Genomic DNA, 11877 nt, shown 5'->3' with positions numbered 1-11877 from the left:
ATTGTAGGCTGAGAAAAAGAATAGCAGAACTTATATAAACAAATCGAACAATACTGTAACACCCTCTGCCAGCAACAGTGGGACGAGTTTTGTAGTCAATCGATGGGCAAATAAGGAACGGCAAGGCATGGCACTTGATCAAGCATCTGCTGGATGAAAAAGGCACTAAAGCCAACCAGAGACACAGCCTTGCCGGAGCTATACACGTAGCCCTGAAGGATCAGCCCATCGAAACAGTTACCAAACAACTGATTGACAAATACCTACCAGTTAGAAATGAGCAGGACCAGCCACTTCCATCAGAATACAGGGGAGTCGCTCAACCTGAACTCAATCAAAAATCAGCCCCCGGTCCTGATGGAGTAACAAACAGATCACTTAGCAATCTCGATGAGCCGTCAAATGAATCGCTGACAGACTTCATCAATGAAGCATGGATCTCAGGCGAAGTCCCAGAAGAATGGAAAACTTCACAAGTTATACTAATACCGAAACCGGGTAAACCTCCAAGCTAGGACAACTTAAGGCCAATATCACATACATCATGCGTGGGGAAATCCGCTGAACACGCAATCCTTAACAGGCTAAAAGACCACTTAGAGGACGATAATATATACACTCACAACGTGCTGGGTTTTAGGTCCGCACTTTCTACGCAGGATGCCATGAAGCAAATTCAACACCACATACTCGACGGATATTCTAGAAATACTAAGGCCATGCTGGAATTAGACTTGGAAAAAGCGTTCGACAGCATCAAGCATGAGTACATTCTCAGAACGACAGAAGCCATTGGACTCGGGTTGAGGTTGTTTAAATACATGAAATCCTTTCTCGAAGCACGCACGGCGAAGATAAAGGTCGGAGACACAAACTCGGAAGTGGTTGAGCTCGGAGATCGAGGAACCCCCCAAGGATCGGTGATCTCTCCCATCTTTTTCAACCTGTGCATGATTGGTCTGTCCAGCTGGGCAAGATTAAGGGCATTGACCATACCATATAAGCTGATGATCTCACTGTATAGTGTGCTGGTGGCAGTGAAGGGCAGATACAGGACGCATTGACTGAAACGATCAAGACGGTGGAAGAATACCTGAGACCCGCTGGACTCAGGTGCTCCCCACATAAATCTTAGTTGCTACTTTATAGACGTGAAAAGGTGGGCAGGCCTAAGGGCTGGAAACCTCTATCGGAAAGCAATATACACCTAAATCCTTTCTCGAAGCACGCACGGCGAAGATAAGGGTCGGAGACACAAACTCGGAAGTGGTTGAGCTCGGAGATCGAGGAATCCCCTAAGGATCGGTGATCTCTCGCGTCCTTTTCAACCTGTGCATGATTGGTCTGTCCACAAAACTGGGCAAGATTAAGGGCAAGATTAAGGATTATGTGAAAAGGGGGGCAGGCCTAAGGGCTGGAAACCTCTATCGGAAAGCAATATACACCTACATACAGAAAATGGCGCCAAAATACCCAGAGTCAACGTGATCAGGGTACTAGGCTTTTTCATTGATGCAAACGGTGGAAACCATACCTAGGTCAAGAAAATCACCCTTAAAACGAATAACGCGTGCAGGATGATCAGACTCCTGGCAGGAAGACACAAGGGCATGAAAGAAGATAACCTCATCAGGTTAATCAACTCTTTCGTACTCTGTCATATTTCATACGCCGCTGCCATGTACAACTGGACGCAGTTTCAACTCAAGAAGCTTGACGCAGCTGATCAAGAAGATTGTTGAAAGCGCATTGGGGCTCCCAATTCGAACCAGCACTGCAAAATTGCTCAAGTTAGGAACACACAACACGACCATGGAGATCGCGGAGGCTCAAGAAACATCACAAATAGCGAGACTATCTCCAACTAGCATGGGAAGATCAATCCTGGACAAGATCATGACCAACCCCTTTACAGATCCAGCAAAGTACACTAAAGTTAATCAAGAATTCGCAGACAACATAATTGTCGCACCGCTACCCAGGAATTGCACCCAAAACATAACAGCAACAGGAGAGTTGCACGAGCCAGGGCGTTAATCAAGAAAATGGACAAAGGGGGCAGAGGATCCTGCTTTGTTGGTTTGGCTGCCCACAAGGATCGAACTAAGTTCGCGGCGGTGGTAGTGGATCATCAGGGCAATTGCACCAACTGCGCCACGATCTACACTAACAAACCTGAAGTCGCTGAACAAGTTGCCATTGCATTGGCACTAAGAGACGATAGATTCACAGAAATATATAGCGACTCGAAGACAGCTATTAGAGCTTTCAATAGGGGAAAGATTGCCCCCCCCCAGGCTGCGAGAATAATTAACAAAATGCAAACAAACGTTACACGTTACATTTATTGGTTCCCGGCGCACCTTGGTTCACTTGATGGCATTCCTGTCAATCCAAATGAATCGGTCAACAGCGTCGCCCGCGACCTTACAGACAAGGTCGCTTTTACATATGGTTTGGACTCTGCTGGATTGGTGAACTTACAGAGAGATACGCTCATTACATACAATGAAATTACAAAACATTACTACATGGGAAGGAGGGAGTTTCTACCCCCTCACTATAGGCTAAACAGAGTACAAGCAGTTATACACTTAGGCAATTACAGACAGAGTCTTATTATTCACCTGCACAAATAAAGGAATGGTATGACATTGCGGACATGAATATTATATGCAAAGCATGCAAAAAGGAGATATGCACGCTTGAACATCTGCTCTGGGAGTGTGGGTCACTCGACCCTGGCGTTTCCCGGAATCGGTTTTTAGGAATGATCAGATCTCCAGATCATATCCCTCAAGTTCTGGCTGTCCAGTACGCCCGTGATAGGGCTAGGAGGCTTGACGTTTGCAAGCTCTTGTCTTTCTGGGGCATATCGTGGACAGTGGCACAGAAAAGGGGGTGTTCTCCCCTGGAGGCTCATACTCATACTTCATACTCGGTTAGCAAATCTAAGAAAATCATCTCTCAAATCTACCCGAAATTTAATATTTTGGACGAGACTGTTGCCTCTGCGATACTCTCATCACTGGAAGGTAGGTGAGGGTGCTGTAGTGGAATTGCAGTCACTGTTTCTACTCACTTAAACGTTCTTTCTTCTGGAATTTCTCCAGATGTAATTTTAGTGCAGGAAATGTGGTTATGCCCAGAAAAACCATTTTGATTGCACAACGTCCTTTCACATAGATCGCCCCTCTAGAGGTGGGGGCTTGTTAATTATGGTCTCAAGCAGGTTGTGTCACAGGGCAAATATATCCTCCCAGCTGATGTCTCCAGAATGTGAAATTCTAGCAGTAGAAATTATTCTCCCTGGCAGTAGGCGTTTCTCGCCGGTAAATATATACTTTCCTGCAGGCGTGCAGTATACACGCCCACTAGACTCAGTTTTGGCGAAATGCGGTAATGAGATAGTATTGCCTGGTGACTTCAACTCACATAATGGATCATGGGGATCCAGATGAGACCAGTGTGGAAAGCGTCTATGGGACTGGGCAAGAACTAATAAACTTTCGCGTAAAAATTCGGGTAGTTACATTTCTTCGCGGAAAGTTTAGATCGGTGCTGGATCTTACATTTTCGGGTCCAGGTATTTCCATATCCGCATGGCAAACGGTGGATGCTGGTACAAACAGTGATCATTTTCCAGTTGTGTTAGAAGTGGTAGGTCTGCAGTCCACCGTGGAGGCTCAAATTCAATTTTTCGTTGATTGCCATACATTTAAAAAATGCTTGCAGACCACTTTCAAATCAATTGAAAATTATTCATTGAACGAATGCGACGTTTGTTCCATCTTAGATACCACGCGCAAAAGGTCAGAGTTCCAGTTAAAGGCACACAAAGGCACTGCTTCTTCAAATTGGTGGAATGACGATTGCTCGCGAGACTACAATCGACGTAAAGCTGCACGGAAACAGCTCATGCATAACCAGTCTCCGGAAAACTGGAGCAACTGTAAGTTTATTGATGGAATATTTAAACGAACGGTATCTAAGGCAAAATACTATTACAATGTCCGCCATCAAAGAATAAACGTGCATTATTTCTGTTTTTACGATCCGAAAAAATTATTCCGCGCCCACTTGTGAAAAAGCTGACTTCCTAGATGTAACTGCGAGAAGGTTGGAGACCCGATTCGCTGCCTGTCTTCCCTCCTCTCCTCATAGACAAGGGCATATTAGAAGATTTCGAAAAGATTTCGATGTTACTAGTTGTCCCGAGCTGCTGCATGTTTACCAGCTGCAGCCCCAGGTCCCGATGGACTAACTACTAAGATGATTAAACTTCTAATTGACGTCACTCTTAACGGCTTGTTAGATGCCGTAAATTACTCTATACAATATACATTGACACCTCCTGCGTGGAGAATCGCGAAGGTGATTCCACTGCTGAAAGACCCAACCAAAGGGTATGCTCAAGAAAATACTCGTCCTATTTCTTTAACATCAAATTTTGTAAAATGAAAAGAAAGATTATTAAACGCACGTATGATTAAGTTTGTGCCCGCAAGAGAATTACTGAGCACCTGCAAAATTTGATTTAGACCAGGGATATCAATTTGGTGCTAGCGTCGACCTAGAGAGCCCAATTCCTTTGGCTCGTTACCAAAAACAATGTGCATCTCTAGTTACACTAGTCATTTCTAAAGCATATGATAGTGTGGACTGCCCAATATTAATAAATACGATGCAGGGTATTGGATTACCTGAATACTTCGAAACGTGGACTGCTGAGTACTTGCAGGGCAGGGAGTTTTACTGTGCACAAAGTGGAATATCATCGAGAGAGAGAGAGAGAGAGAGAGAGAGAGAGAGAGAGAGAGAGAAGACAGGAAAGGCACCGAGTTAACGAGACGCACGTCCGGTTTGCTACCCTGCACTGGAGAAATTGTGTATGGGTGACGAAAAGAGAGAGAGGAGAGGAGAGAGAGTGCAGTTTCACGCACGGTGGAAGGTTCGCACCGAGTCTACACGGGGTTCCCAATACCTGTCGACTTGACGTATTTTAAGAGCGCTTTCTTGGCTTTCTGTGCCATCGACGCGTACGGCAAGGGTCCAAGGATCTTCATTGCGGAAAATGGTATTGAGTCCAGAATTTCATCGGGAAGATTCAGACAAACGCGCGGGGTTCTTCACGGCGCAGTTTTATCCCCGCTGTTGTTTAAAGGTGCCCTGAAGCACTTTTTATCGAAGTGGAGAAAGAAATTTGAAATGAAGATAGGCTATTTCAGAACCAATTTAAGGCAAAAAGTACTTCAATGCGTTCAGCAGAGGCGGAGTTGTCGTGTGGCGTACTCCAGGGTAGCGTATCGTACTGCTGCCGAGTTGTAGCGACGCCTGCCTGCCGAAGCTCGACCGATTTTACTATTGGGTAGCGTGGCGTTGACGGCGGGCTGCAGGCATCCGGTAGACCATGGCGACCGGGCAAGGACGAGACGATTTCTAGTGCGAAACTTACACGGTTTATTCAAATGTTGATGAAAGAATGATGAGAAGAGAATGAAGTTAGAAAAAAAGTACATTTCGGAGCCCCTTAAATAGGCTCTCTACAATCGTGGGAGGGATCTTGGATCCGTCGACGTCACGTGACCGGCACAGAGTCTGACCCGCGGAAAGAGGGCCCCTCCTCCTCTGGTCATACCGAGCCTGCTGCAAGGAGGAGGGCGTCCTGCCTCCGGCCACACCAATCCCCAGGTAGGGAATTCCAGCTTGTCCTTCTCTTTTGGGCGTTGCTTGTTCTCGGAAGTTCCCCTGTAGAGCTTGACCATACGAGGAAAGGGTCCCTCTAAAGTCGCACGCACACACACACAAAAGAGGCCTGTAAACAATGCGGGGCTTCCGCCAGACCGGTAGACACTCGAAATGGTCATGGCGAATTATGAAGTCACGCTCCATTCCGACTAGGCATGGTGGGTGAAGGTCGGGTGAGAGAAATTCCTTTCCGCACGAGGTGCTGGACGCCGACCGTAACAGGAAAAGTCACGCCTCATTTCGACGAGGCATGGTGAGAGAAGGTCGGGTGAAATTCCTTTCTGCACGTGGTGCCAGACGCCAACCGTAGCAATCGGCAATCAAACACGGCCTCAGCTCTGCTCCCCTTCCTCCTCCAATGCCTTGCATTGCGATGGCTAGGACGGAGACATCACCGTGGCGCGCAGTTCAAATTTCCGATTTGGTGCCTATGCCGCGCTAAACGTAAGCCAAGCGCGGCTGTCCTCATATAGCCGCAGTGCGCTTCGCCACTGCACTCGTTCGGCAGCTCGCCGAGGCCGCGGTGTAGCCGAGCGCAGCTACCAATAGCAGCCGCATATTGGAGTGTGCTTTATGACGAATAAAGCCTACAGAAGAGAACGAGGATCGTGGGGTTCTTAACTTCTTGAAACGAGAGCGTTTGAGAGAAAGCTGATTTCGCGCGCCGCTTGCGAGCTCTACGGACTGCGTACGACATCACAACTTGGCTAACATGTTCACAACAGCGTATGCCACCCGCGGACTATGTTATTTCGCCAAGCCCGAGGGGTAGTTCAGGGCCCCTTTAACATCTTACTCAGCTCGATTCCTTATCAGAATGTAAGCACGTACGTTTACGCGGATGATATAGCATTTTTTGCTTCGGCAAGTGATATTCAGTCACTGCAATTAGTGCTTACATGAATACTTTTGCGAGCTAAAAGCATTGGAGCACAGTATCCGCTTGTCCCTTAATGTAAATAAGAGTGTCGTTCTTGCCTTTCCTTCCAAGACCCAGTTATTATATCAATTTCATAGCGCCACTCAACTATTCCGCAAGTGGAAAAGGTCAAGTACCTTGCAATTATTTATGATGGAAATCTTGGTTGGTGTCATCATATTGAACGTATAACTTCAAGAGATTCCTGTGCAATGGGTATATTAAGAAGGACAAGCAGTACTTGATGGGGTATGCGCAGAGACACACTCATAATGATTAACCGAATGTATACCTGACTTATACTAGAGTTCGGCTGTGTGTTATTCTCTAGAACCTCTGCTTACAAGCTATGTCCAGTAGTTTTGCTGGAACGGCAAGCGCTTCGTCTATGTCTGGGGCCACCAAAGTTTGTAGCAAACGCTGTGCTGTCCAAGCAATCACGAATACCTTCCCTTGAAATGAGATTTAAAATACTTACCATTGAAACATTCATAAGGCTCTATGAAGGAGATTCCAGTCAGTCTTTATCAATCAACCAGCCCAATCTTTTGGAGTCTCATGGCCATGGTTTCAAACGCCACAAGTGATTATAACACAATCGTTATTGAGTCCATTAGATGTACATATAAATGATTTAATCACGGCAAACCCTATCTCAAACTCATTGGTTATTACTTATGATGACATATACCGAAAATATGCAACGCAGCTTCCTTCACATATTCTTAACGGCTTACTCCAGGATCACATGAATCAGCTGCGCACAAACTTAACTATAGCAACAGATGCTTCGCAGAGTGAGAAAAAGGCCGGAGTAAGAATTTTTTCGTCAAAATTGGATTTGTCTTTTTCTATTCGGCTTCCTGGCTTCACTCCTATATTCCTAGCGGAATTCCTAGCGGTTGTCCTAGCTTTGCGTAAGCTACAAGTTTCCAGGACAACCGCGGTAATAATCACATAGTCTTTATCGCTATCACCTCCCTAACTGCTCCCGGCGAGCCGCATATATTAAAAACTTTGCACTCACGGGCACCAAGTCATCTGCGGAGTTTACGATTAATATGGGTACCTGGGCACAAAGGCATATTCATGAATGAACTGGCCGACAGCATGGCCAAGGCTTCTATCAGCGGCCCTGTGCTTACTCTCCTTCCAAAGACAGGTTTGATCACGTCTGTGAGGTTTACCTTTTAACATCAAATTCAAATCTATCATCAACCGCGGAACTACACCACTTACCATTCTCTTGGAACAGGACATCTTGCAGAACCAGACAGACGGAAGCGACATTAATGAGACTGCATGCGCTGTCGAGTGCCACCCCAATATTTATACATACATCAATCTGGTCTGGCAATTTCCCCTTTGTGCCATGTCTGCAACTCATTAGAAACGATTGAGCACTGCTTACTGGAATGCCGACGTTTCTCCTACATGAGAAAAATTACACAGGTAATTACAGCGCGACAGCTCGGCCCGCCCATTGAGCACTCCGGTACTGCTGTCTTTCGGAGCGTCTGTGCTTGGGCACTCGCAAAAGCTCGCAAGGGTTGTATGCACCGCGTTAGAAAAATTCATAATTGAATCAAACCGATTTCATTGTTGACCGCATTATTCATTTATATCCTGCTTTACTGCCTCATCTATATTATATATCCTTTTTTTTTTTCCTTGAATAACTGTCTACACATTCGTCGTGAACTTTTCACGATTTAATTTATTCTCCAAAATCATAGATTTTTAAATTTCTTACCTTAACACACATGTAAAATCTGCCCGACTCTTGGCCAATCTCCGTGAGTAGGTATGCACGGAACACATCGAGGTCATCATCATCATCATCATCATCAAGCTCCTGGCACGCGCCGCCCCCATGGCTCGTGCATCATGGAGGACGCCGACGAGCTGGCGCTGAACGTGCGGCCTTCCTGCTTGGATCGCCGCGGTCCGCAACCGTTCATCGCCGACCGCGCCGTCCGCTTCGTGTGCGCCTGCAACTACGCCGCCTACAGCGCGCTGGTCGTCGTCCTCGCCGTCCTGGTGATGGGCCTCGTCGGCTATCTGGTCATCGTGCCGGGCCGAGGCGGCGTCGACTACGCGCACCGGCGATTCAACTTCACCGACGAATCGCCCAACGGATTCGAGGGTCAGGATATCTCTCCCACCGCTCAAGCAGACGGAACCATGGTGAGGTTCACCATTTTACACCGAATATCATTTCTGTGTGCGTGTGTGGTGTTACTTCGCTTAGCGGTGCGCGAATAGCTATTTTTCGTACCAAATGGAACACGTATCAAATGGTGCGAAATGGAGCCGAATATGGAATAATTTTTGGATATCCAACAGCCATCCCCACGATCGTGATCAAACGACAAGCACATCCTCGTATCCATGACGTTTACCAGCTCTTCTCATTATATCGCACGCTCAAAGGGCTGTTTATTAAGATCACGAACGGAGATTTAGAAGAGAATTAAGCCGTTTATTAACGTATACTCAGCACTATTCGGAGAGCCGCGTGAATAACGCCGGCCGAACAAGCCGGCGCACCACTCATGAACTTTTCTCTACAATATGCCAGGTCGTCCACGAGAGGGATCTGTGCGGCTCGCGCGAGTGCAACCACGAAGCGGTGCGCATAGTCGGCTCGCTGAACGCGTCCGTGGACCCATGCGACGACTTCTACGCCTACGTGTGCTCTGTCTGGATGGACAAGCACCGTCCCACGAAAAACCAGGACAGGCGTTCCGTTGACGACGACCTCTTGGACAGCTACTCTCGTTTCCTGGTCAGCGTCCTGGGTCACAGAAACGCCGAGATACCCGCGGCCAAAACCCTCTTCGACGCGTGCGTAGAACCGCCCGCCTCCCTGTTCAGGGATGTCCTCACCACCTTCTTCTACATGGTGGGTCTACAACACTGGCCTTACTCACATTCGGACAGGGTTATGGCCGTGGACGTCGCCTCCAAGGTCGGCACTCTTCACCGTCTCTTAGGAATAGACAGCCTATTTCACCTCTCTGTCGTCGAGGATCCCGAAGACAAGTACACGTTCATGTCCATCGGCGAGCCCGAGCTTTTGTCCGGATTCGTCGAAGGATCCTCCGTTGCAGAGTTCGCCTTCTTGGTCAAGGCTCACGAAATGCTCATGTCGTACTTGGGCAGGACCTTGTCGACCAACGTCGCGGTGGTGGAGACGGACCTGGCGCGACGCATGGCTCCACGAAGGACGCCGGGTTGCTACGAGCTTCTGAGCCAGTGCACTACCGTGCGCCTAGACCAGCTGCCGGAGTCTCGCGTAGTCCACTGGAAGCTGCTAGCGGAGGAAGCGTTCGGCGACCGCATCGCAGCTGTGAACAGGTTCGTCAAGATGCCTAACGACGAATATCTGCTGAGCTTCGGCAGTGACGTGCAGCAGACCCTGCAGAAGCCGGACATTCTAAACTACCTGGCGTTCCGTGTCTGCATGGCGCTCTCACCACTCATCGCCAACGCCACCGTGCGCCACCGGCTTGCCTCCATCGCGTACGGCCGCAACCCACGCGCTGCCCAGCCTCTACTACCGGAGCACTACTGCGTGCGGCTCTTGGACCGTTTCGAGGCGCCGCTCGTCATGGCGTTGGCATACGACCAGTCCGTCGCCCGAATATCGTGGGATGTTGTCCGGGAGCTCGTTTTGGGTCACCTCAATTCCACGCTAGCAAGATACCTCAGCTACGACTTCTCCCGTTGGTTCACGCGCGAGTTCGCCGATCACGTGTCCCGACAGCTGACGCGCGTCTCGTGGGAGCCCCTGGTGCCTAAGAGGTTCTTCGACAAGGAGTACCGCAGTAAGTACCTGAGCGCGCTCTATAGGGGGGATTCCGGCAGCCAGCAGCTGCCTTCCTTCTTCTACTTCTGGCTCCAACGAGCCGTCAAGAGGGCGCGCGGCACCCTGGAGACGTCCGAAGAGGACCTCAGGTCCGGCTGGAACAAGGGCTTCCTCAGCACGTGGCCGCACCTCGGCGCTCCGTTCAGAAACCTGGAGATCCCACTGCCGGTGTTCGACTTTGGTATGCCCCTCGAGCGCCAGCTGCGCAAGTTTCACATCGCTCGGGTTGGCACGCGAGTCTACTGGAGTCTCTTCAGGTACATCTACTTCCTGGCGTACGATTTCTACCTGAACACCACGTCGTCCGACCCGGTCTCCGTGTTTGAGAACGTGCGCGGGTGCCTCCAGAAGGACTACGCCCGGATGAGCGCTTCTGCGGGCCGGTCTCCGCTGCACACGCTGCTCCTCTTCGAGAAGACTTCGACCGCGGACATGCTGGACGTGTTGGCAGTGGCCCTAGCCTACCAGTCCTTCGAGGAGTACATGCTCAAGGAGCTTTCCAACTTCCGCTTCACGGAGGCGCGCCAGTTCTCGCCTGAACAGCTGTTCTTCATCTACTACGGCATGAGCCACTGCGAGAACTCGAACCCGCTCTTCGAGAGCTGGCAGCAGGCGAGCGACGTCAGCTCGGCGTGGGCCCGCGTCAACGGACCCCTGAGACACGTGCCCGAATTCGCGGCGGCCTTCCGCTGCCGCCTGGGTTCTTTCATGAACCCGCACGACAAGTGCAGGCTAGATGAGATCAGCGCCACCGTGCGCCAGCCTTAGTGGAAAATCGTTAGGCTATATATCTGACGGGGGGCACGGAGACCTGTGAACGAGTTTATAGGCTACCTGTGATGAAGTTAAACGATGCGACAGACGATGTGCAGACGGCGAAAACACAGATATGTGTGGTCTCCTTGACACGCTGTTTATATTCCTGCGAAGTAGTACTTGTAACCTAAGCCTTCGTGGAAGACGTAGTTTTGTCGCTTTCTGATGTCCTGTCGGTGTCGTTAGCACGCATGTCGTTGCCTACCGCCACTGCACACGATATCCCAAATATTTACGCGATGTACAACAGAACATGTGTACAATGTAGCCAAGCTACTAATGTGACAAATCATGATGGTAGCGTCTAAAAAGTATAAGCGTTTCTTCGATACAGTGTTTTTTCTTATTACTAAAAAAAAAGATACATGCTTTTCGCAATTTGATATTCATATACCGTATAGACGTTTCACGGCGGCTAGCATTTTCCTATTTTTGGACGCGGTTTTTTCCAGATTCAAGCTAATGTGTTGAAGATTACCCCGGATGTTGTTTGGTTGATATCGTATGCAGCGGTTACGTGGAG

At 48.9% G+C, this 11877-nt stretch overlaps 1 protein-coding gene across 1 annotated transcript; it reads left to right on the top strand.

Moving 5' to 3' along the window:
* The first annotated feature begins 8554 nt into the window (after positions 1–8554).
* Positions 8555–11306, top strand: LOC142574544 (neprilysin-like). Its single transcript, XM_075683599.1, has 2 exons — positions 8555–8854; positions 9249–11306. Exons 1-2 carry the CDS (start codon positions 8555–8557, stop codon positions 11304–11306), a joined length of 2358 nt encoding a protein of 785 aa, XP_075539714.1.
* Positions 11307–11877: the final 571 nt, after the last annotated feature.

Source organism: Dermacentor variabilis, chromosome 3, assembly GCF_050947875.1.
Source record: "Dermacentor variabilis isolate Ectoservices chromosome 3, ASM5094787v1, whole genome shotgun sequence".
Taxonomy (NCBI): Eukaryota; Metazoa; Arthropoda; class Arachnida; order Ixodida; family Ixodidae; genus Dermacentor; species Dermacentor variabilis.
Note: the sequence above shows the minus strand (reverse complement) of the source record. Positions and strands in the feature narration are given on the sequence as shown.